Genomic DNA, 27,802 nt, shown 5'->3' with positions numbered 1-27,802 from the left:
ATTCCCATCCTCACCTATGGTCATGAGCTATGGGTTATGACCGAAAGGACAAGATCACGGGTACAAGCGGCCGAAATGAGTTTCCTCTGCCGGGTGGCGGGGCTCTCCCTTAGAGATAGGGTGAGAAGCTCTGCCATCCGGGAGGAGCTCAAAGTAAAGCCGCTGCTCCTCCACATCGAGAGGAGCCGGTTGAGGTGGTTCGGGCATCTGGTCAGGATGCCACCCGAACGCCTCTCTAGGGAGGTGTTTAGGGCATGTCAGACCGGTAGGAGGCCACGGGGAAGACCCAGGACACGTTGGGAAGACTACGTCTCCCGGCTGGCCTGGGAACGCTTCGGGATCCCCCAGGAGGAGCTGGACGAAGTAGCTGGGGAGAGGGAAGTCTGGGCTTCCCTGCTTAGGCTGCTGCCCCCGCGACCCGACCTCGGATAAGCGGAAGAATATGGATGGATGGATATACACATTAGGGTTGCACGGTATACCGGTACTAGTATAGTATCGCAGCACTAATGAATCAAAAACGATACTATACTCTGTTTGAAAACTTCTGGTTCCCCATTTTTTTTTATTGAATTTTTTTTTTTTTTACGGGCATGACAGCACGTCGTCACGTCATGACATTGGTGGTTTTACGAGCAGAAGAGCATTTTCGGCAGCGCACAATCACGGAGTACTTACAAGCAGACACAGTGTGTAGACAGAAAAGGGAGAATGGACGCATTTTGGCCTAAAAACTAACGATAAAAGATGAAGTTATAACACTGACACGCCCTCAGGAAGAGGTGCTTTAAGACATAGCTAGCTAGCTAGCAGCTAACATCCATCCGCAGTCCGCAGTGTTTTAGGTATTTCTAAATCACTAATCCTTGCCTCCATGGCGACAAATAAAGTAAGTTTCTTACAAGTATCATCCCTGCAGGACGAGGAATAGCTAAACATGCTTCACTACACACCGTAGGAGGATACAATAGCTCACCGGCGTCACCGCTAACAAAAGATAGTGCTCCTGAATGTAAACAAATGCTATGGGTGGATCTACACCTAACATCCACTGTAATGATACCAAGCACGATAGCGTATCTAGTCGATACTACTATGATTATATTGATATTTTTTGTCGTCACAAAATCTTTTTTCCTTTTTTAAAAATTCATATTTTGTTTATAAACTCAGGAAATATGTCCCTGGACCCATGAGGACTTTGAATACGACTAATGTATGGTCCTGTAACTACTTGATATCGATACCTACATTTGTGATATCGGTGATCTCAGTGGCCTAGTGGTTAGTGTTAGTCATACCAAAGACTATAACAATGTGGCCCATTACCTCTCTGCTTGACACTCAGCATCAAGGGTTGGAATTGGGGGTTAAATCACCAAAAATGATTCCCGGGCGCGGCCACCGATGCTGCTCACTAATTCCCTCACGTCCCAGGGGGTGATCAAGGGTGTAGGGTCAAATACAGAGAATAATTTCACCACACCTTGTGTGTGTGTGACAGTAATGGGTACTTTAACTTTAACTTTTACTTTATCATCCAAAACTAATGTAAAGTACCCAAACAACAGAAGAATAAGTGATTATTACATTACAACAAAAGTGTAGATAGAACATGTTGAAACGGAAAATAAACAGATATTAACAGTAAATGAACAAGTGGATTAATAATCAATTTATTTAGCATGTCCCTCATAATTTTGACAAAATAATAGAATGATAAATGACACAATATGTTACTGCATACGTCAGCAGCTAAATTAGGAGCCTTTGTTTGCTTACTTACTACTAAAAGACAAGTTGTCTAGTATGTTCACTAGTTTATTTGAGGCCAAAATTGTTCTTTGATTGCAATAAGAAACATATGTTTAATGTACCGTAAGATTTTTTTGTTAAAATAAATCCAATAATGCCATTGTTGTGGTCACCTTTATTTAGCTCTTGGGATTAATAATTGCAGAAATTAAAACCTTGATGTCGATTAATTGTGCAGCCCTGGTTCTTTGTCTATATGTACCATCCGATTGGGCCTGGCGACCAGCCCATGGTGACTCGCCTCACGCCCCAAGTCGGCTAACAATGATAAGCAGTATAGAAAATGGATGGATGGATGGATTAATACTTTTCTTTTTTCCGTGTAGGTCTAAAACTCCAAAAGAAATGATGTTACACACAGACTGGGGGCTGTTTGACAGAACCGTTGTTGTGCTGATCAAATTAACAGTGTAAAAGTTGAGCTAGACTTATTACACAATTCCTTCCAGGTGACAGAAAGAGAGTTTGGAGTGTTTGCATACTTCCGTGTGAGTCAGTGTTCTGCTTGGCTGAGTCGCACGGAGAGGAGTGTAGGCGAGAGACACTGAGAAAGGTAGCAGGAATGTGGAGAGTGAAGCGAAGGCAAGCTGATATCTCATGAAAACACATTCACATTCCTGTATAAACATTGCCAGATAAGATTTCAGATTGTTGTGGGTAGAAACAATTGCTGCTGCAGAAAAGAGGCCGATTTAATTCTAAAGGCGTCCGTTAGCACATCAGCAATAAGAGACGTACCTTTGTCGCTGAAGTCGTCCACCAGGAGGACCTCGGCGATGAGTTGTGGAGGAGAGCGGTTGAGGACGCTGTGGACCGTCCTCAGCAAAGACGACCAGCCCTCGTTATGGAACGGGATGATGACGCTAGTGTTGGGAAGCTTCTCGGCGTACAGCTTCTGTTTACAACTATACAAAGATACACATTTCTAAAATTACAACTTGTTTTTCTGACATAAAACTGTATTTTATACATACACCCATCCATCCATTTTCTACCGCTTATTCCCTTTGGGGTCACGGGGGGTTGAGGTAAAATTGAGGTGCAAAAAGGGTATTGTTAGGAATATATATATATATATATATATATATATATATATATATATATATATATATATATATATATATATATATATATATATATATATATATATATATATATACACTACCGTTCAAAAGTTTGGGGTCACATTGAAATGTCCTTATTTTTGAAGGAAAAGCACTGTACTGTACAATGAAGATAACTTTAAACTAGTCTTAACTTTAAAGAAATACACTCTATACATTGCTAATGTGGTAAATGACTATTCTAGCTGCAAATGTCTGGTTTTTGGTGCAATATCTACATAGGTGTATAGAGGCCCATTTCCAGCAACTATCACTCCAGTGTTCTAATGGTACAATGTGTTTGCTCATTGGCTCAGAAGGCTAATTGATGATTAGAAAACCCTTGTGCAATCATGTTCACACATCTGAAAACAGCTTAGCTCGTTACAGAAGCTACAAAACTGACCTTCCTTTGAGCAGATTGAGTTTCTGGAGCATCACATTTGTGGGGTCAATTAAACGCTCAAAATGGCCAGAAAAAGAGAACTTTCATCTGAAACTCGACAGTCTATTCTTGTTCTTAGAAATGAAGGCTATTCCACAAACTTGTTTGGGTGACCCCAAACTTTTGAACGGTAGTATATATATATATATATATATATATATATATATATATATATATATATATATATATATATATATATATATATATATATATATATATATATATATATTTATTTATTTTTTTGTAATTCAAAAATCGCATTATAATTTTTTTTTATTATTACAAATCTTATAACATTTTTACTTGTTCTTTTGATCGAATTTAAATTGTTCCCTTAATATAATTTTTTCATGTACATTTATGTAATATTAGGACGTATTTTAACGCAACACCGTAAACAAAATGTTTCTCAAAAAATTGCTACAAACTGTTATGAAATGGTAATTATTCAACATTAAAACAATATTGAATGAAAACCATTTTACCTTAACATTTCTTGACACTACGATATATTATTCTTGGGAAAAAGGATATTTTTGGAACATCTTAAAACCATTTTTTCTCTATAAAATTGCAACTTTTATGTTAGACTGTTACACCAATTGTGATGTAGTAATTCAACATTATGACTGGTTAAATACAAAACAATTTGATCATAATAAGACATTAACTTTTTTTTGTAATATAACATGTTCTTGCAAAAAAATTTTTGCAAAACTTTTTTTTAGAAATTCTAATAAATGTGCTACTTTTCTGTTTGGTTCTTACAACGTAGTGTCATGAAATAATAATTCAACATTACAACTTAAAACATTTTTTTTAGATGAAAACTATCATAGTAATTCATCGTAATAACGCTATTTTGTAATATTAGGATATATTCTCATAAAAGTACGACACTTTTCTCACAACATTACATTTTTTTCTTCAGAAAAATGAAAAGAGTGGTCTGTTTTTTTGTCTTTGTGTGTTTGTGTGTGATCTCTAAACAAAACTACTTTTTGTCGTTTGATCAAAAATGTTAGAACCTGTAGTCATTAAATTAATATCACAACTTTATTAAAACCATCTATTAAATACATGTTTTTCCTCTGAAAAAAATAGAGAAAATAAGGAATTCCTAATATAATAACAACATATTATGATACATATTTTCTTGTAATGTAACGACTTTGTTCACTTGAAACGGCTAATTTTTTCTCTTGTAAACTTTACGGATTTATTCTGGAAGAACTAACACAATTTTTGTGTGGAAACATTTGGTTGGATCCTTTCTCATGGCTTTAATGTCACGACATGTTTGCCACCCAGATACTAATGCAACAAAACAATATCGGATAGTTTGACACGTGATTAGTCAGCCTCTGTGTCTAATGAAGTGTATAAAATACACAACAAGGCGGAAGTGAGTGACACCCGTGTACTGGCATTGATGAACAAACACACATCTGATACTACCTTAAAATGTAGAAAATTGCTTGGTCAACCTGATAAATTGTTGCACCTTTTACCGTTGTTGACATTCTTTATAAACGGCACGGTAATGGAATCAACTACAAAATTACTGGCTTTTACAAGCTGTGTGCGAGAGCCGTTATCCTTGGTAAAAGTTGGTAATAATTTTTTTTGCTGGATAAGTTACATTGAAAAACATCCCATTGTTACAAAAAAAAAAAAAAAATTGAGCGCGCTCCACCTAAACAAGGCCACCGGCCATGACAATATCCCCTCCAGACTCCTCAGGGACTCTGCCACCACCATTGCTACAATCATCACACACATAATAAACCTCTCATTACACAAGGCCAAGTACCCAAAAGATTTCAACATAGCAAGAGTAACTCCACTTTTTAAAAAAGGAAGCAAATTAGAACCTGGTAACTACCGACCTGTTTCTATTCTCAGTTCCATTTAGAAAGTAATGGAAAAAATAGTTTATGAACAGGTCGATAGTTATCTTGCCACTAAAAAACTCATGTACAAATTCCAATCCGGCTTCAGAACTAACCACTCCACTGACACATGCCTTCTCTATCTGACCGACCACATCAAACATGAGGTGGACGCGGGCAAATACTGCAGCATGGTCATGCTGGACCTTCAGAAGGCCTTTGACACCGTTAACCACGCTATACTGTTGGATAAGCTCAGAGCAATCGGATTTGATAAAACCTCATCGAGCTAGATGCAATCTTACTTGGAGGGGAGGAAACAGGTGGTAGAGGTGAACGGCACCGTGTCCCCCCCCCTCTCAGTAAGCTGTGAAGTCCCCCAAGGCAGTATATTAGGGCCTTTACTGTTCCTAATATACGTAAACGACATGTCATCAGCATGCGACTGTGAATTGTTCCTGTTTGCGAATGACTCGTCCCTGCTGGTATCCGGCAAGGACAAGTCACAGGTGGAGAAAATCCTCAATGCTGAACTCTGTAGAATTTGCACCTGGCTCACTGACAACAAGCTATCCATACACTTGGGTAAAACGGAATCCTTCCTATTTGGGTCCCACATCAACCTTAAGAAAGTCAATGACTACACTATAAAAGTGGGTGAGATTGTTATCACCAGGAAATATGAGGTCACCTACCTAGGTTCAGTTCTAGAGGCTAATCTTTCCTGTGATACAATGGCAACCAAGGTAATCAAAAATGTCAACCAACGAACGAGATTTCTCTACATAATCTCCTCTCTGGTCAACAAAAACACCATGAAGATTCTAGCGGGAACTCTCATTCAACCCTTTTTCGATTACGCATGCACCTCCTGGTACCCGAGCACCTCCAAAACCCTCAAATCTAGACTCCAACATCCCAGAACAAGCTAGTCAGGTTACTTCTAGACCTCCACACCTCACTCCTACCCACTTCTCCAAAGTGGGCTGGCTCAGGGTGGAGGACAGAGTAAAACAACTTGCACTGAGCCTAGTCTATAAAATCCACTACACCTCCCTGATACCAAAGTACATGTCAAACTACTTCCATAACCTAAATGACCGCCATAACCACAACACCAGGGGGAGCTCCACTAACCACGTTAAACCCAGATTCCGATCTAACAAAGGTCTTAACTCATTCTCCTTCTATGCCACATCAATATGGAATGCACTCCCAACAGGTGTAAAAGAAAGTGCATCTCTATCCTCCTTCAAAACCGCACTAAAAGAACACCTCCAGGCAACTGCAACCCTAAACTAACACCCTCCCCCCTCCACATCCCACCTCCCCGGATTGTAAATAATCAAATGTAAATAATCAAATGTATATACTTGTTCTTATGCTTTCTGATCTCTCTATGTCCACTACTTGCTGTACATATCCTACCAAGTCAGACCTACACTGTTTCAATGTCCATTTCTCTGATGATGCAATTGTTGATGACCGAAGTGCTGATACCAACCAAACCTAACCCCCCCTCCACATCCCACACCCCGGATTGTAAATAATGTAAATAATTCAATGTATATACTTTGATGATGAACTTGTGTGATGACTGCATTATGATGATAGTATGTATTTGTACCATGAATTGATTTAAGTGGACCCCGACTTAAACAAGTTGAAAAACTTATTCGGGTGTTACCATTTAGTAGTCAATTGTGCGGAATATGTACTGTACTGTGCAATCTACTAATACAAGTCTCAATCAATCAATCAATCAATTTGTACCATGAATTGATTAACGTGGACTCCGACTTAAACAAGTTGAAAAACTTTTTCGGGTGTTACCATTTAGTGGTCAATTGTACGGAATACGTACTGTACTGTGCAATCTACTAATAAAAGTTTCAATCAATCAATCAAAGTACAATTCAACTTGTCCAAAAGGGCATAGGGAGACGTTCAGTTCAGTTCAGTTTATTTCGAAGATGTAATAACAATGTACTGCATCACATATTTCCAGTTGTTTCATTACAGCACGTCCGAAAAGGAGTAGGAAGAAGCAGAGCTTATTTAATCCTACCACCTTTCATATTGTAGCAGTTTTATACCATTTATTTGTTCTCTGTTTGTAACAGAACAGTGAATAAATAAACTATGAATAAACACATTTCCCATAAGTAAGTTAACCAAATACATAAAAAAATCATTATCTAATTTGTTTTTAAAGGTTCAATATATTTATGACAATTGTTCTTCTTTGTACTTTCTGAACAATTCTAGTTTGAACAACCTCTTAAACTGAATCAAATTGGTGCTTTGTTTAATTTCCTTGTGTAATCCCTTCCATAATTTAATTCCACATACGGATATGCTAAAGGTTTTAAGTGTTGTACGTGCATACAAATGTTTTAAATTCGATTTTTCTCTAAGGTTATATTTCTCCTCTTTTGTTGATAAGAGGAGAAATAGTGTTCCCATATCTGAGTTATTGTGCAGAAATATGGGGAAACAACTACAAATGTGCACTTCATTCACTAACGGTGTTACAAAAAAGATCAATTAGAACAATACATAATGTTGGATACAGAGAACATACAAACACTTTATTTATTGAATCAAAAATATTGAAATTCAACGATTTGGTGCATTTGCAAACAGCTAAAATTACGTACAAAGCAAACTATAACCTGCTACCCAAGAACGTACAACAATTCTTCTCAACAAAAGAGGAGAAATATAACCTTAGAGGAAAATCAAATTTTAAAACATTTTTAAAACACTTGAAACCTTTAGCATATCAGTATGTGGGAGTAAATTATGGAATGGATCAATTAAAGAAATCAAACAAAGCACCAATATGATTCAGTTTAACAGACTGTTCAAACTACAAGTGTTCACAAAGTACACAGAACAAGAATTATGATGAAGGCTCCAGCACCCCCCGCGACCCCAAAAGGGACAAGCGGTAGAAAATGGATGGATGGATGGATGGATCTTGAACCCTTCTTTTTTTTTTTTTTTTTAGATAAAGATTATTTATGTATTTAATATTTGTTTACTTACTATGGTATATTATTTATTTATTATTTATTCACTGTTCTGTTACAGAGAACAAGGAAACGGGATAAAATTGCTATGGTATGAAAATGGATAGGACTAAATAAGCTCAGCTTCTTCCTGCTCCTTTTCGGACGTGCTGTAATGACACAACTGGAAATATGTGATGCATTACATTGTATCGTATGCATGTTCGAAATCAACTGAAACTGAAACTTTAAGTCCCTTGTAACTTTACAAATGTTGTTTTTATGAGCAGAACCTATTTAATCCACCTCCTGTCAACTAGGGCTAGTTTGGTTTTGACACACAAACGTTCTAATAAAAACTTTCTCAAACATGTCAAGGGTGGAAATATGTTTGGAGGCCAACTGGAGTGGAGACGCATCTTCAAATTTGTTTCCCACAGTGAGGTCAGGAAGTAACAGCAAAGCACTGAAGGCTGAACGGTGACAAAACCGAGGCAGCAGGTCCGCTGCTCTTTACAGGACAATATTTATAGCGCTGCAAACATTTTTTATTTTCAGCAGTGTGTCCTTTAATGAGTCAGAAGAGAGAGAGACAGCAGTACATGTTTTGTTTCATTTTTTTGAGCTTTTCCTTACGACATAGCCCTGTCAACAGAACAAAACCTGTTCCAGAGCTGTCGCTGTTGTTCACACATTCTGCAGAGCTGTTGGTTTCCAAACAACCAACAGTATGTAGTACAGTAGGGCTGCACGGTTAATCAATTCCACATCGAATTAAGTAATTATGACGATGGTGATCAAAAGAACATTGATTTAACGTTGTTCCTTTACAAACCTTTAGTAAAATATGGACTGGAACCCATTATTCATGTTTACATTGTTTCTTTAAAGGCCTACTGAAATGATTTTCTTTTATTTAAACGGGGATAGCAGATGTGTCATACTTGATGATTTCGCGATATTGGCATATTTTTGCTGAAAGGATTTAGTAGAGAACATCGATGATAAAGTTCGCAACTTTTGGTCGCTGATAAAAAAACCCTTGCCTGTACCGGAAGTAGCGTGACGTCACAGGTTGAAAGGCTCCTCACATTTCCCCATTGTTTTCAATGCAGCGAGAGCGATTCGGACCGAGAAAGCGACGATTACCCCATTAATTTGAGCCAGGATGAAAGATTCGTGGATGAGGAACGTGAGAGTGAAGGACTAGAATGCAGCGCAGGACATATATTTTTTCGCTCCGACCGTAACTTAGGTACAAGCTGGCTCATTGGATCAAATCAAATCAAATCAACTTTATTTATAAAGCACATTTAAAATTTACCACAGGGGTAGCCAAAGTGCAGTACAATGGGCAGGTTAAAAATAATACGAGAACCGAGCAAACACAACACAACACAAACAGAACACGATAAAAAATAAATAGATAAAATATAAAAACAGGTTCACAGCAGGTGTATTATGGGGCGCCATTGCAGGATGGATATCACTCAGTGTTAAAAGCCATGGAATAAAAGTATGTTTTTAAGAGAGATTTAAAAACAGGAAGAGAGGAGCCTTGTCTAACACTCAGAGGTAGGTCGTTCCAGAGCTGGGGAGCAGCAGCAGCGAAAGCTCTGTCACCTCTAAGCTTCAGCCTTGTGTCCGGGACCGTCAGTAGCAGCTGATCGGCTGATCTTAGGGATCGGGTGGGGCAGTAAGGCTGAAGGAGGTCGGAGAGATGTTGGCGCGAGGTTGTTTAGACATTTAAAAACAAATAAAAGGAGTTTAAAATTGATTTTGTTACGCACAGGGAGCCAGTGAAGGATTCCACACTCTCTCCTTTTTCTATTGTGGATCACGGATTTGTATTTTAAACCACCTCGGATACTATATCCTCTTGAAAATGAGAGTCGAGAACGCGAAATGGACATTCACAATGACTTTTATCTCCACGACAATACATCGGCGAAGCACTTTAGCTACGGAGCTAACGTGATAGCGTCGGGCTTAACTGCAGATAGAAACAAAAGAAATAAACCACTGACTGGAAGGATAGACAGAAAATCAACAATACTATTAAACCATGGACCTGTAAATACACGGTTAATGCTTTCCAGTCTGGCGAAGCTAAACAATGCTGTTGCTAACGACGCCATTGAAGCTAACTTAGCAAAGGGGACTTCACAGAGCTATGCTAAAAACATTAGCTATCCACCTACGCCAGCCAGCCCTCATCTGCTCATCAACACCCGTGCTCACCTGCGTTCCAGCGATCGATGGCGCGACGAAGGACTTCACCCGATCATCCGTGCGGTCGGCGGCTAGCGTCGGATAGCGCGTCTGCTATCCAAGTCAAAGTCCTCCTGGTTGTGTTGCTCTAGCCGGCCGCTAATACACTGATCCCACCTACAACTTTCTTCTTTGCAGTCTTCATTGTTCATTAAACAAATTGCAAAAGATTCACCAACACAGATGTCCAGAATACTGTGAAATTTTGCGATGAAAACCGAGCTTTTTGTATTGGATACAATGTGTCCGGATACTTCCGTTTCAACGATTGACGTCACGCGCATACGTCATCATACATAGACGTTTTCAACCGGAAGTTTAGCGGGAAATTTAAAATTGCACTTTATAAGTAAACGCGGCCGTATTGGCATGTGTTGCAATGTTAAGATTTCATCATTGATATATAAACTATCAGACTGCGTGGTCGGTAGTAGTGGGTTTCAGTATGCCTTTAAGAGAAATGTGCTTCAATATACAAACTTTTCTATTTACAAACCCTGTTCAAGAACTAATTAAGTTTGTAAATCAAGGTTCCACTGGATTTATTTCACTGAAAGGCAAAACAAGAGACAAGAGCAGAACAGAGACTCCAGGCTATGGCTTCTTCTAAGCACTATAGCTAGCATTGATTCTTGCTTACTAGGGTTGTACGGTATACCGGTATTAGTATAGTACCGCGATACTAATGAATCATTTTCGGTACGATACCGTCTCTGAAACGTACCGGTCCCGCACCCCCCCACGCCCACGTCGAAGTCACGTCGTGACATTGCTGGATTACAAGCAGACGAGCATGTTCGGCGGCGCACAATCACGGAGTACTTACAAGCAGAAACAGTGTGTAGACAGAAAAGGGAGAACGGACGCATTTTGGCTTAAAAACTAAAGAAAAAGGTGAAGTTATAACACTGAAACGCCCACCGGAAGAGGTGCTTTAAGACATGGCTAGCTATCGGTTAACGTCCATCCACCGTCGGCAGTGTTTTAGGTACTTCTAAATCACTAATCCTCGCCTCCATGGCGACAAATAAAGTAAGTTTCTTACAAGTATCATCCCTGCAGGACGAGGAATAGCTAAACATGCTTCACTACACACCGTAGCTCAACGGCATCAAAATTAAAATGTAAGTTGGTGGATCTACACCTGACATCCACTGTGATGATATCAAGTACAGGCACGTATCTAGTCGATACTACTATGATTAAGTCGATATTTTTTGGCATCACAACATCTTCTTTTGTTTTTAAAAAATGTATATTATGTTTATAAATTCAGGAAATATGTCCCCGGACACATGAGGACTTCGAATATGACCATTGTATGATTCTGTAACTACTTGGTATCGGATCGATACCTAAATGTGTGGTATCATCCAAGACTAATGTAAAGTATCAAACAACAGAAGAATAAGTGATTACCGTATTTTTCGGACTATAAGTCGCAGTTTTTTTCATAGTTTGGCCATGGGTGCGACTTATACTCAGGAGCGACTTATGTGTGAAATTATTAACACATTACCGTAAAATATCAAATAATATTATTTAGCTCATTCACGTAAGAGACTAGACGTATAAGATTTCATGGGATTTAGCGATTAGGAGTGACAGATTGTTTGGTAAACGTACAGCATGTTCTATATGTTATAGTTATTTGAATGACTCTTACCATAATATGTTACGTTAACATACCAGGCACGTTCTCAGTTGGTTATTCATGCGTCATATAACGTACACTTATTCAGCCTGTTGTTCACTATTCTTTATTTATTTTAAATTGCCTTTCAAATGTCTATTCTTGGTGTTGGGTTTTATCAAATCAATTTCCCCAAAAAATGCGACTTATACTCCAGTGCGACTTATATATGTTTTTTTTTCTTATTATTATGCATTTTCGGCAGGTGCGACTTATACTCCGGTGCGACATATACTCCGAAAAATACGGTATTACATTTTAACAGAAGTGTAGATAGAACATGTTAAAAAAGAAAGTAAGCAGATATTAACAGTAAATGAACAAGTAGATTAACACTAGAAGTCCCAGCATTTTTCTGTCTACCTAGAAGACCCAGAGAGGGGTCATTTGGCCCGACGCTTTTCCCGAATACACTAATCACTCATTTTGTTATGGTAATGAGGCTGTTAGGGGCAGTTTGTCTAGGTAGACAGAAAAATTATACATGTGGGAAATGCCGAAAGGAGCAATGGCAGTGCCAGGATTGTGAGTGACTGCTCAAATGTATGTCAGTCACGTTTACATGGACATGGTTTTTCATTCTTTGTAAATATGCTTTTTTCTTTGTAAATTTTTTTTTTTAAACTATTTTTGGCACACAAAAATAACAATTGCTTCTGCAACAACCCTCCACACCAAAACTGGGAAAACAGTTGCTTTTTCATTCTTTGTAAATATGTTTTGTTTTGTATTTTTTTTAACAATAAATGTCAGAGTGTTGATCCCTTCATTCTGTTGATCCTTGCAAAAACACACACAACCTACCTCAGAACTAAAGCTTGAGCTGTAAGGTCCCCTCCCCCACACAGGCTCAAGTGGCCCCCTGCCGTGTGCCACTAACAGCCACATTTTCATAACAAAAGGAGTGTCCACAGGGGGGACTAGGGGTCAAATGACCCTCTTGTGTGTTTTCTAGGTAAAAGTGTCAATTGACCCTTCTCTGGGACTTCGCGTGTTAATAATACATTTTGTACCACTTGTCCATAATAATGTTGACAAAATAATAGAATGATAAATGACACAATATGTTACTGCATGCGTCAGCAGATTAAATTAGGAGCCTTTGTTTGCTTACTTACTACTAAAAGACAAGTTGTCTTGTATGTTCACTATTTTATTTAAGGACTTAACTGCAATAAGAAACACATGTTTAATTTACCCTAAGATTTTTTTATTAAATTAAAGCCAATAATGCAATTTTTTTGTGGTCCCCTTTATTTAGAAAAGTACCGAAATAATTTTAGTACCGGTACCAAAATATTGGTATCGTTACAACACTATTGCTTACCAAAGACTGGGCAGCGGCATTTTGCTGTCTGAGGCGATGCACACTTCCTGTCCGTCACTTTATTTTACTTTTTTTTTGTACAAATTGTGAACGTGTGCCCAACAAAGGTTCCGTAACCGAAAAATTCCATTATGAATAGTGAATACAAGAGCCGTTAAGAAAGAGAAAATACAGATATGTGGGAGAAAGTGTAAGATGTGTCTCAGTCCATTCCTAAAAAACATCTCTGCACCAATGATTTGCTTTATAAGCCCGCCAAAGACAGGCTGGGAAATTCTTTTTTTTTTTTGATGGAGTGCCAATTTCTAAGATAACCTGCTTACTGCAGTCTTGGCTGCGATTTAAACCTGCAGTCCTCTGTGGCCTACCTCAATTCACAAGAAACTGCTCATATTGACCCTAAAGGATATGTTGTGTTGCAGAAAAATGGCCATTTTGTCCGAGGGTTATTGGGTACACGACTAGAAGCAATTGAAATCAAGTGTTTTTTGGCTGGACGGCGTTGCACGACCTATAAAACCGACTGATGTGACACTTGTCACTTATAAAAACATGGACATTACTGTAACTGTTGTGTGATGGCTATTGCATTTAAATGGCCCCCTATTATGTGAAATAGACCTTTTAATGATGTTCCAACAGTAATACAGTATGTGAGCCTGTTTATGAGCACAAAACGTGATAATAATCTGCTGTCCATGCTTGAAGCAGGCTTCGCTACACATAAAAAACCCTGGAGCTATGCCAGCTATCATTTTGTTATTCTATATATATTTTTTTTAAAAAAAAGGCTGTATTAACGTAACTGTAATGTTAGCACCATAGCTCCTCCTATCTCACCCCTGAATTGCTCATTTTTTGCTCAAATCTCATTTTTTGCCCTCAAGTTATTATTGCTGGGTATTGTGGCCAAATAGCTCAATTTTTGTTTCATCTGACCACAGAACTTTCCTCCAGAAGGTCTTATCTTTGTCCATGTGATGTCAGATGAAACAAAAATTGAGCTGTTTGGCCACAATACCCAGCAATATGTTCGGAGGAGAAAAGATGAGGCCTTTAATCCGAGGAACACCAGGCCTACCGTCAAGCATGGTGGTGGTAGTATTATGCTCTGGGCCTGTTTTGCTGCCAATGGAACTGGTGCTTTAAATGGGATAATGAGCAAGGAGGATTACCTCCAAATTCTTCAGGACAACCTAAAATCATCAGCCCGGAGGTTGGGTCTTGGGTGCAGTTGGGTGTTCCAACAGGACAATGACCCCAAACACACGTCAAAAGTGGTAAAGGAATGGCTGAATCAGGCTAGAATTAAGGTTTTAGAATGGCCTTCCCAAAATCTTGACTTAAACATGTGGACAATGCTGAAGAAACAAGTCCATGTCAGAAAACCAACAAAATTAGCTGAACTGCACCAATTTTGTCAAGAAGAGTGGTCAACATTTCAACCAGAAGCTTGTGGATGGCTACCAAAAGCGCCTTATTGCAGTGAAACTTGCCAAGGGACATGTAACCGAATATTAACATTGCTGTATGTATACTTTTGACCCAGCAGATTTGGTCACATTTTCAGTAGACCCATAATAAATTCATAAAAAGAACCAAACTTAATGAATGTTTTTTGTGACCAACAAGTATGTGCTCCAATTACTCTCTCATAAAAAAATAATAGTTGTAGAAATTATTGGAAACTCAAGACAACCATGACATTATGTTCTTTACAAGTGTATGTAAACTTTTGATTGTGACTGTATATATACTTTGCTAAGAAATAGCAATCGCTGAAGGACCAGAAATGACCTATACGCTGTGGCGTTTTGCACAAGTTTTTAACGTGAGTTGAAAAATAACGCTAAAGTAGATCCACGCTGATGTCCGTGTCTCCTCTACTTAGCAGCCATAAAAAGATTAGAAACCTCCAAAATATAATACACTAAATATATTCATTCATACATACATTATATTATATTACATTACTTTACAGGACATTATATATTTGTTTTTACATAAAAAAACGTAATTTTTAAGGTGTGGTGGCTTTTATTTTTAAAAGTAGTAGTAATATTAATAGTAGTAGTAAAGTCCTTGTTCATTTACGGAATCCGGTCAACTTTCTTTGTTTTCATAGTATCGAACTGCGCATGCAAGTGACAGCTAGGCCATATTGAGGCCACATTGGGGCCTGTGCGCGTTTATACTGAAGTCTGATAAAGATCACAATGTACATTGTACTCTAAACGGTGTACTGGAAAAAAAATCTGACTTTGAACAAATCAGATTTGGTCCACTTAAGCCTGCAGTGCAAACATAGTCAAGGTTACATAGTCTCTATGAGGCTGGCGCAGAGTTAAAAAGTGGATTAATTGTACAAATGGCTTGGACTAATCCAGCTCATTAGCATTAAAGTTACAGACACAATAAGGTGTGTTCCTCGCAGGGCTGACTAAAAGCACTTTTAAATTCCAACATGAAGGCTAGTGTGATGATCCGTTGCCCGGATCATGTTTTGTTTTATTTTAAGACTCCCTTAGTTCTGTTTCAGCACTCCTGGGTTTGTGTTTCCTGGTTGCCATGGGTGCTGATTATTTTCACCTGCCTCTGATTACCTGCTCCCAGGCACTAATCAGAGAGCTATTTATTCCTGCCTTTCGCCATACTGTCTGGCTGTTTTGTTTGCTTCATGTAACATTTACGTTTGATGATCCTTACTTCTTGTTTGTGTTTTCGATGCTAAGCCTTTCCATAGCTTTGCTTTAGCTTCCCGTGCTATCGGCACGCTTTTCCTGCATTTTTTTATTCTTGACTGATTTATGGAAAATAAATAATTTTCCTACATGCACACTGCCTCCGGAGTTCCGTCTGCATCTTGGGGAAACGATCTGCGCATTACCATGCCACCCAAGCGTAACAGCTAGCCTAGTTTAACACAATTTATTTCTCACCTCTAAAGGGTTGTTTAAATTAAATATTTGTAACGCACTTTTCACTTTAATACATCTTAAAGGCCTACTGAAAGCCACTACTACCGACCACGCAGTCTGATAGTTTATATATCAATGATGAAATCTTAACATTGCAACACATGCCAATACGGCCGGGTTAACTTATAAAGTGCGATTTTAAATTTCCCGCCACACTTCCGGTTAAAAACGTTTTATTATGCTGACGTATGCGTGTGACGTCACGAGGGCAAGGGAAGTATTCGGAGCCCGTAGAAAAAGCTCTGTTTTCATTTCATAATTCCACAGTATTCTGGACATCTGTGTTGGTGAATCTTTTGCAATTTGTTTAATGAACAATGGAGGCTGCAAAGAAGAACGTTGTAGGTGGGATCGATCGGCGTATTAGCGGCTAAGTACAATACTTACAGCAACACAACAAGGACTACTTACTTAGCAGACGCCTAGCCGATGCTAGCCGCCAAACCCACGGATGAAGTCCTTCGTCGCGCCGTCGATCGCTGGAACTCAGGTGAGCACGGCTATTGATGGGAAGATGACGGCTGGCTGGCGTAGGTGGAGCGCTAATGTTTTTATCATAGTACATAGAGTACATAGTTCTGTGAGGTCCGGTTGCTAAGTTGCTAAATTAGCCTTAGCGTCGTTAGCAACAGCATTGTTAAGCTTTACCAGGCTGAGAATTTTTAACCGTGTAGTTACATGTACATGGTTTAATAGTATTGTTGATCTTCTGTCTATCCTTCCAGTCAGGGATTTATTTCTTTTGTTTCTATCTGCATTTGAGACCGATGCTATCACGTTAGCTCATGCTACAGAGCTTCGTCGATGATGGGTGTCCTTCGTCGCGCCGTCGATCGCTGGAACGCAGGTGAGCACGGCTGTTGATGTAACCGTGTAGTTACATGTACATGGTTTAATAGTATTGTTGATCTTCTGTCTATCCTTCCAGTCAGGGGTTTATTTCTTTTGTTTCTATCTTCATTTGAGAACTATGCTATCACGTTAGCTCAGTAGCTAAGTGTGTCACCGATGTATTGTCGTGGAGATAAAAGTCACTTTGAATATCCATTTCGCGTGCTCGACTCTCATTTTCAAGAGGATATAGTATCCGAGGTGGTTTAAAATACAAATCCGTGATTCACAATACAAAAAGGAGAGAGTGTGGAATCCAATGAGCCAGCTTGTACCTAAGTTACGGTCAGAGCGAAAAAAGATACGTCCATCACTGCCTCTCTAGTCCTTCACTCTAAAGTTCCTCATCCACAAATCTTTCATCCTCGCTCAAATTAATGGGGAAATCGTCGCTTTGTCGCTCCGAATCTCTCTCGCTCCATTGTAAACAAAGGAAAATTGTGAGGAATATTACCTCCTGTGACGTCACGCTACTTCCGGTACAGGCAAGGCTTTTTTTTTATCAGCGAGCAAAAGTTGCAAACTTTATCATCGATTTTCTCTACTAAATCCTTTCAGCAAAAATATGGCAATATCGCGAAATGATCAAGTATGACACATAGAATGGATCTGCTATTCCCGTTTAAATAAAAACAATTAATTTCAGTAGGCCTTTAAAGCTTAGCCATTAAAACAGATAAAATCCTAAAACTCAAACAGTATCTGTGACGCGTAAGAAACAAAATATGCAAAATAGTGGGGTTTCTAACACTGTCTATTTGTTTTAGTTATTTAAAAAGATACTAGGTCGAGAGATTTCAGTGTGTGTATTAGTACCGTATTTTCCGGACCATAGGGCGCACCGGATTATAAGGCTCTTTTTTCATATACTGTATAAGGTGCACTGGATTATAGGGCACATTAAAAAAGTCATATTATTATTATTATTTTTTCTACATTTAAAAACACTTCCTTGTGGTCTACATAACATGTAATGGTGGTTCTTTGGTCAAAATGATGCATAGATTATGTTTTACAGATCATCTTCAAGCCGCTTTCTGACAGTCGCTTCCGGATGCGCCGTTTTATGGGCGGTCTTATTTACGTGGCTCACCTTCGGCAGCGTCTTCTCCCCGTCATCTTTGTTGTAGCGGTGTAGCGTGCAAGGACGGGAGTGGAAGAAGTGTCAAAAGATGGCGCTAACTGTTTTAATGACATTCAGAATTTCCTTAAAACAATAACGGAGCAGCATCTCTTCACCCGGAAACAACAACACAGAAATGTGTCCCGTGAAAAACCGTCCGACCGGAACTCTAATAACTAAAGTTCCTTGAGTGAATAATGTAATGTACACCGGTATGTTTTAGCGCTTTCATGGCGAGTTTACTGACAGATATAAATAAGAACTGTACACTACTTTATATTACAAATGGCAACAGTGGAGGATAAATGTCCCACAAGAAGATAGAGGAAACAGAAAACAGAAACAGAAACAGAAAACAGAAACAGAAGCAGAAAAAAGCTTATCGACTCGCGGACCCGCACAATTTTTCAGGACTTCTACAGATCCCAAATACAGATCAGCAGGTACCAGAAGGTAAGAAAAGTTGCTTTTGCATAATATTGCGAAACAAAACGCCAGATAATATGTTTTACCTTATACACACACCATTATAATACTCATATGTTTAATGCGCCGACAATCCTTCAAGTGGTGCGGCTTCATAGCTTACCAAAGTCGTAGTAAAACATTTTGATAGATTTTTGAGCGCCGTGTGTAATGTTCTATATTTTCTATGGAACATTTAAAATGTTGGTGTTGTTTACTTGAGACATATTGCAATCATAGTGCAGTCTACACTTATCTCTTATGTTTGACTGCCATCTACTGGTCACACTTATCATTACACCATGTACCAAGTAAAATAGCTTCGAGGTAGTGTAAGCTCAACCAAAACGTATTCCTTACATTAGGCGCACCGGGTTATAAGGCGCACTGTCGAGTTTTGTGAAAAAAAAAAAGATTTAAAGTGCGCCTTATAGTCCGGAAAATATGGTACTTTTTGAGCACATTCAACAATATCGTGGTAATAATAAAGATAATTGTGGTGTTAAACGTTCATATTGTTACATCCCTATTCATAACTCATTAAGACTCACTTCGGATGGCGTATGTCAGGGATGGAGCGGTTCAGGGAGATCCTGTCGCTCACGTAAATGTTGAAGCCGTTCTCCCTGTAGGCCTGGTCCACCCGGTCGGCGTCCGTGAGCGGGAATGCTTTCCCTTGTTCACCATTTCCTAAATCAAACAGTTTGTACTCACTCAACATACAGTAAAAAGCTGCAAGTTTTCAATTCAATGTTTAAATTACATTATGCAAACATATACGAGTCATTGCTGACGAGTGACTGACCGGATCGGGCGGCATCCCTTTTGATTGCTTCGTAGTTATGCCAGTCTTTCCTCGAAACGCTATCGCGTCCGTTTTGATTGTCTTTCCGTAGTCGATTCAAACCCTGAAAAGAAGAATGACATAAGCATATAACGACAAAAAACCCCCACATCAGACGTGTAATGCACGAAAAAAATTACTTTGTATATCAACATTATTATCCCACTTTGCAGCAAAAAATAATGGGTTCTTGTAATGCAGATGTACCATCAATGATCAATCCACAAAGTTTTATGAGAATCAGTGATGTAAATCTGCTAAGAAGCTAACAAACCAACAGTTTTGTCGAAAAACTGCATTTATTCGGTTGTTAGTGTTGGGGCAGACTATGACATTTTACAGAAAATGTCTCAGTTTTTTGCAAACTGACAGAGATGATAACCACTAACATTTCCTAAGATGCAAAATTAGCATGCTAACCAACTGATTAAATCCAGACCCAAGATAGTTATAATGCTTCAAGATGTGAATTATCCACAATCATTTCCTAACAATTAACATTCTCTGTCATTTACAATAATGTATGCAGCAATCACACAAATGTTTTATGATTCTGTAAAAAACCAAAAAAAGGATAGCAAGTTTATTTAGACAGCACAATTAATTCGTATACAAGGCAATTCAAAGTGATTTACAGAAACTTACAAAAAGGCCAAAAATAAATGAAATAATTATTAAAAATAGTCAGAATTCTAATTAAAATCAAAACACAATCGTCATAGAAACAATCATAATTAAAATTAACATCAAATATTGTAGGTAAAATACCTTCAGTTGTCATATGCACAATTAAATCCTATGCACTGCTCGGTGGCCTTGTGGTTAGTGTCCGCCCTGAGTTTGGTAGGTCGTGAGTTTAAACCCTGGCCGAATCATACCAAAGACTATAAAAATGGGACCCACTACCTCCCTGCTTGGCACTCAGCATCAAGGGTTGGAATTGAGGAATAAATCACCAAAATGATTCCTGAGCGTGGCTACCGCTGCTGCTCACTGCTCCCCTTACATCCCAAGGGATGGAACAAGGGGATGTGTCAAATGCAGAGGGTAATTTCACCACACCTAGTGTGTGTGTGACTATTATTGGTACTTTAACTTTTTTTTTTTTTTTAAATGTTCTCAGGCTGGATTTGAACATTGCCAACATCGGAGACCTGTCTCACATCTTCAGGAAGACTATTCCAGATTTTAGGAGCGTAAAACTGAAACGCAGTCTCACCGTGTTTGGTCCTGACTCTGGGCACCAGAAGGAGACCACTCCCTGAGGTTCTCAGAGCTTGAGATGGTTCATATGTCTCTAACACAAGACCATGAAAAGACTTGTACACAAGGAGAGCTGTTTTAAAGTTTGTTCTCTGAGTAACAGGAAGCCAGTGCAGTGACTTAAGCACTGGAAAAATATGGTCGTATTTCCTGGTTCTAGTCAGGACTCCAGCAGCAGCATTCTGGATGTACCGCGGCTGCTTAACAGCTCGTTTAGAGAGCCCAGTGAGAATGCTATTACAGTAGTCTAACTTGCTGGATACAAAGGCATGGATTAGTATTTCTAAGTCTGCTTTGGACAACAATCCTCTGATTTTGGCAATGTTTTAGTTGGTAAAAAGCTGCTGATGTTCTTGACACAATGTGGCTGTTAAAATTCAAGCCTGAGTTCATTATTACCCCTATTTCTAACCTGTCTATTAGGTTTCAGGGAGACTGTCTCAAGGTGACTAATAATAGTTTCCATTTGCTTCTGTGGGCTACAGACCAGGATTTCAGTTTTGTCTGAGTTTAGCTGAAGAAAATGGTTTCGCATTCACACCCTGATCTGTTCCATGCAGCAAGAAATGTAATCAACTCATACATGTTAAAAAAAAATACAGCTAAATCATTATTGCTGTGATTTTATGTTTCGATTACATTTTCTTAGAGCCACTCCTGGCACAACTGGCATAATTTTATCTGACCATTTGGAACACATTACTAAGCATTACTAAACCAAGATACCACTGTACTAATGAATTAGTGTTCCTTCCCCACTTTGCGGTTCACTTACTGCGGCCTCAGTACATCGCAGATTTGTATAGTATCATTGAACACATTGCGTAACCATTTAGATTTCATGTTAAAATGACGTAGGTTTTAGAGTATATGAAGGGTTTTAGGCGCATTTATAGTTATTAGTGCGTGTGAAAGCTGTGTGGAGTGTGTGGAGGTAGGCCTGGGCCAATAACAAATTTTGCTGGATGATATATTGTCCTTCGATTTATTGCCGATTAATGACATAATGTCAGCATTATTTTGAGACCAACTTAAAGGGGAACTGCACTTTTTTTGAAGGTCCTCTATTCCGCCCATAAAACGCAATAAATACCGAACCAAAACACGCCGACAAAACTCCATTTACATTTTGTAACTCGAATATTAACCAAGTATTAGTGATATTGTTGTTATAAGCGCTAACGTAGACAAACTATAGTAGCACTGTGGTCATGAGCTTGCGCGCAAATGTTGACATGATCGACCAACGAGCTGCTTCCTCGTTTTCTCGCTCGTCAAACTTTTTCTAGATCATAAATCAGGCCTCTCACCTGGATAGTAGGATGAAAGTGTATTCCGACAAGTTGGTACACTTTGACAGCCAATTTAGACGCGGAAATGCCGAGAACGACACAAAAATACGCTTGGTTCCACCCCCCTTTTCTTTACGTGGATTATGAACATCCAAGCAGTCATCATCCTAATGACAGCAGACCTTGTGCAGTAAGTGTTGTTTTATTATGTTTGTTGGCTTTCATGAAGTCTGCAGTTTGAGTTTGAGTTTATTTCGAACATGCAAGCATACAACATGATACATCACAATTTCCAGTTTCTCTTTTCAACATGTTCGAAAAGGAGTCGGAAGAAGCAGAGCTTATTTAATCCTACCCCTTTTCTTTACATAACAGTTGCTAAAACTTTTTGTTCACTTCCTGTTCACAATTTATTCACAATAAACTCCATAAGTAATCACAATAAAAATAAATAAATAAATAAATAATAGTAAGAATTTAATAATAATAATTGGTGAAGTAAGTCATATTTCATATGATGAAATAAGTAAGATTACTTTAAGAATGAATGAATGGATGGATGAAATAAATTGAGAATGTTTGTCATGGTTCTTCTTCTTTGTACTTTGTAAACACTTTAAGTTTGAAGAGTCTCTTGAAGTGGATCATATTAGTACATTGTTTGATTGCTTTGCTTAATCCATTCCATAATTTAATTCCACATACTCATATACTGAAGGTCTTAAGTGTTGTACGTGCGTACAAATGTTTTAAATTACATTTTTCTCTAAGATTATATTTCTCCTCTTTTTTTGAGAAGAATTGTTGTATATTCTTGGGTAGCAGGTTATAGTTTGATCAAAATCTATTCCTTTTTTATCATCAATCCATGTTTCCGTGACAGCAATCACTTTGAAGGGTTCGTTGATGTGTTCCAAAAAGTTCTTAATGTTGTTGTAATTTGCATACAAGCTTCTGCTATTAAAATGAATAATTGACAATTTGTTATCACATTCAATGTTGCTATTATATTGATCATCTGTATAATAAAAACAACTATTACTGATGTGGGAGAAAAAATGTGTATCTGGATCTATATCATTTTCCAAATCCTGGTTTTTGTGATCTTTCTTGCAGAAATGTTTTAGTTCCATATTTTCTTGTTCAACAATCTTTGATGTTGTTTCAATAATCTCTATAAGTGTAGGTGGATGCAATCCTGAATGTAGGTCCTCTTGTTTAGTCGTCCCTTGGAACATAGTAGTGTCGATGCTGAATTTAGGTGCTTGTTTTCTGTCAGAGTCCATTATCATCGTTGTTGTGGTAGCTGTGTAAACTTTAAAAATTGTCCAGCTCCTTGATGTCATGGACAACAATTACTCTTGCTTCTGGACCTCCATTCAGCTTGATGTAGATTTTACAGTTGGCGCTCCAAGTTCCCTGGATTTTTCCCTGCTTTCTCAAGTCGCGTGCTTTCTTGGCGATTCCAGCATTACGTTTTGTGAGATGCTCATTCATGTACACATTTGTTCCCTTCAGCTTCTTTCCCTGTCTCAGCAATGCCATTTTAGATTTTCTGTTTATGAGCTTCACGAGCACGACTGGAGTGGCGTTGTTGCTTCTTCCGTTCAGTGGGATGCATGTTTCGATGGTATTAATGTCAATTTCAATTTCTTTTGATTGCAGAAAGTTGACCACTTGCTGTTCTGCTGAGACCATATCCATTTCATCTGGTTCACCTTCATTATTCACAGCTTTCGCATAGGATCTTGGTTTAATTCGGTGCCCTGTCACGATGATATCATTTATTCGTTTATCCTGATCCATTTCATCTATGATGTTCCTCAGCATGTTGTTGTCTTCTTGAAGGGTCTTCATTTGTTTGCTCATTTCAGTGGCTTCTTTATTTCTGGAGTTGTTCTCTTGTTTCATTTCTTTCATTTCTTCTTTCATTTCTTTCATATCCTCTTTCCATCCATCCATCATTTCTTCCCATTTTTCTATCATTTCTTCTTTAAGTTCCTGGAGTATTTTTTGTAGTATCCCTTCTTGATTCCCATCTGGTTCACCTTCATTATTCACAGCTTTCGCATAGGATCTTAGTTTAATTCGGTGCCCTGTCACGATGATATCATTCATTCGTTTATCCTGATCCATTTCATCTATGATGTTCCTCAGCATGTTGTTGTCTTCTTGAAGGGTTTTCATTTGTTTGCTCATTTCAGTGGCTTCTTTATTTCTGGAGTTGTTCTCTTTTTTCATTTCTTTCATTTCTTCTTTCATTTCTTTCATATCCTTTTTCCATCCATCCATCATTTCTTCCCATTTTTCTATAATTTCTTCTTTAAATTCCTGGAATAGTTTTTGTAGTATCCCTTCTTGATTCCCATCTGGTTCACCTTCATTATTCACAGCTTTCACATAGGATCTTGGTTTAATTTGGTGCCCTGTCACGATGATATCATTCATTCGTTTATCCTGATCCATTTCATCTATGATGTTCCTCAGCATGTTGTTGTCTTCTTGAAGGGTCTTCATTTGTTTGCTCATTTCAGTGGCTTCTTTATTTCTGGAGTTGTTCTCTTTTTTCATTTCTTTCATATCCTCTTTCCATCCATCCATCATTTCTTCCCATTTTTCTATCATTTCTTCTTTAAGTTCCTGGAGTATTTTTTGTAGTATCCCTTCTTGATTCCCATCTGGTTCACCTTCATTATTCACAGCTTTCGCATAGGATCTTGGTTTAATTCGGTGCCCTGTCACAGTGATATCATTCATTCGTTTATCCTGATCCATTTCATCCATGATGTTCCTCAGCATGTTGTTGTCTTCTTGAAGGGTCTTCATTTGTTTGCTCATTTCAGTGGCTTCTTTATTTCTGGAGTTGTTCTCTTGTTTCATTTCTTTCATATCCTTTTTCCATCCATCCATCATTTCTTCCCATTTTTCTATAATTTCTTCTTTAAATTCCTGGAATAGTTTTTGTAGTATCCCTTCTTGATTCCCATCTGGTTCACCTTCATTATTCACAGCTTTCGCATAGGATCTTGGTTTAATTCGGTGCCCTGTCACGATGATATCATTCATTCGTTTATCCTGATCCATTTCATCTATGATGTTCCTCAGCATGTTGTTGTCTTCTTGAAGGGTCTTCATTTGTTTGCTCATTTCAGTGGCTTCTTTATTTCTGGAGTTGTTCTCTTGTTTCATTTCTTTCATTTTTTCTTTCATTTCTTTCATATCCTCTTTCCATCCATCCATCATTTCTTTCCATTTTTCTATCATTTCTTTTTTAAGTTCCTGGAGTATTTTTTGTAGTATCCCTTCTTGATTCCCATCTGGTTTACCTTCATTATTCACAGCTTTCACATAGGATCTTGGTTTAATTTGGTGCCCTGTCACGATGATATCATTCATTCGTTTATCCTGATCCATTTCATCCATGATGTTCCTCAGCATGTTGTTGTCTTCTTGAAGGGTCTTCATTTGTTTGCTCATTTCAGTGGCTTCTTTATTTCTGGAGTTGTTCTCTTGTTTCATTTCTTTCATTTCTTCTTTCATTTCTTTCATATCCTCTTTCCATCCATCCATCATTTCTTCCCATTTTTCTATCATTTCTTCTTTAAGTTCCTGGAGTATTTTTTGTAGTATCCCTTCTTGATTCCCATCTGGTTCACCTTCATTATTCACAGCTTTCGCATAGGATCTTGGTTTAATTCGGTGCCCTGTCACGATGATATCATTCATTTGTTCATCCTGATCCATTTCATCTATGATGTTCCTCAGCATGTTGTTGTCTTCTTGAAGGGTCTTCATTTGTTTGCTCATTTCAGTGGCTTCTTTATTTCTGGAGTTGTTCTCTTGTTTCATTTCTTTCATTTCTTCTTTCATTTCTTTCATATCCTCTTTCCATCCATCCATCATTTCTTCCCATTTTTCTATCATTTCTTCTTTAAGTTCCTGGAGTATTTTTTGTAGTATCCCTTCTTGATTCCCATCTGGTTCACCTTCATTATTCACAGCTTTCGCATAGGATCTTGGTTTAATTCGGTGCCCTGTCACGATGATATCATTCATTCGTTTATCCTGATCCATTTCATCTATGATGTTCCTCAGCATGTTGTTGTCTTCTTGAAGGGTCTTCATTTGTTTGCTCATTTCAGTGGCTTCTTTATTTCTGGAGTTGTTCTCTTTTTTCATTTCTTTCATGTCCTCTTTCCATCCATCCATCATTTCTTCCCATTTTTCTATCATTTCTTCTTTAAATTCCTGGAATAGTTTTTGTAGTATCCCTTCTTGATTCCCATCATGTTCTGTGCCCAGCTTCAAATCAGTCTTTCCAGTCAATCCTTTAACGTTTGGCATCGCGGCAGTCGCTGACGTCAATGCCTCGATCTTATGTCTTAACGGCAGTTACTTCTTTAGCGACTTGCGGCACTTTTAACTTGTTTTTTCAACAATTTCGTACCTTGCGCCGTTCAGAGATCAATTTGAGGTGTCAGCCTGTCAACTTATATCACTCTGCGACGTCGGGATCACTTTAAAACAGCTGTAAACTCGCCGTAGCTTTTGGTTGCTAGGCAACCGCTTTGAACTGCGGGAGGCGCCGTTGGCTTGAGGCTAACGGCTCTTCCAACTCGCCTTATTTCAGCGTATCAGTGCCTCTCAACTGACCAAAATCAGATCGAAGATGCCAGGTGACTCCCCTGTGGCTGTGATCGCAAATCAGTGGTCAAAATCTTCAGACTTAACAAAAACTCCGGTAGCGGAAGCGGAGCCTTTTTTCTTTGCGTCCTTTCTCATTGACAGGAAGTGACGCAGTGATTAATAATAAGTGACGATTCGGGAGAGAAAAAAAGGAATGTTGTGATGCGTTTTTGAAATGAATGTGCTTTGAATGCTTAAAATGAGCAAAAATGCGTAAATATTAGATGTTATTATAAATGTGCCTGATACTACACTACATATATAAGTACAGTTCCCCTTTAAGCACTAATGTAATGTAATTTTGATATAATGATAATAATAATAATGATAATGCTAATACAAGTAACTAAGGCAGGGCGATATGGCAAAAAACATTTTTGTTCATATCATCTGATCTTGATTGATATCCCATTTTATTTTGCATTGTGTTTAACACGCCAGTTTTACTAAAAAATAAATAAATTAGGCATTAGGTCAATATTTACTTAACATACTGAGTAAATAAAGCAAATTAACTCAAAGCAATAAACTTGTATTTCTTTTTTTTTAAGGTCGATAACTTTTAGGTATGCTAAATAAGTAAAACAATAAAAATAAAGTGGCCTCTTGATAATGGAGGGAACACTGCACATGAAAAAATGACACCCTTATCCTAACTATTTGAGGGGAAAACAAGCATCTTATTGACATGAGAAAAGGT

At 38.2% G+C, this 27,802-nt stretch overlaps 1 protein-coding gene across 4 annotated transcripts in view; it reads right to left on the bottom strand.

Annotated features, from left to right (window-relative positions):
• The window catches only part of galnt10 (UDP-N-acetyl-alpha-D-galactosamine:polypeptide N-acetylgalactosaminyltransferase 10 (GalNAc-T10)), a 126,077-nt gene that overhangs the window by 29,971 nt on the left and 68,304 nt on the right, over window positions 1–27,802 (bottom strand). For 3 of the 4 annotated variants that reach the window (XM_062048901.1, XM_062048898.1, XM_062048900.1), the window contains exons 2-4: window positions 19,823–19,925; window positions 19,569–19,707; window positions 2,554–2,720 (exon numbers count right to left, since the gene is read on the bottom strand). In XM_062048901.1, coding sequence (XP_061904885.1) covers window positions 2,554–2,720; window positions 19,569–19,707; window positions 19,823–19,925 — 409 coding nt within the window. Of the gene's footprint in view, window positions 1–1,823; window positions 2,360–2,553; window positions 2,721–19,568; window positions 19,708–19,822; window positions 19,926–27,802 lie in introns of those variants that run through there. The other variant, XM_062048899.1, reaches the window with a different exon arrangement.

This window comes from Entelurus aequoreus, linkage group LG05 (assembly GCF_033978785.1).
Source record: "Entelurus aequoreus isolate RoL-2023_Sb linkage group LG05, RoL_Eaeq_v1.1, whole genome shotgun sequence".
Lineage (NCBI taxonomy): Eukaryota > Metazoa > Chordata > Actinopteri > Syngnathiformes > Syngnathidae > Entelurus > Entelurus aequoreus.
The sequence above is the reverse complement of the archived record's forward strand: the minus strand, read 5'-3'. Positions and strand labels throughout refer to the sequence as shown.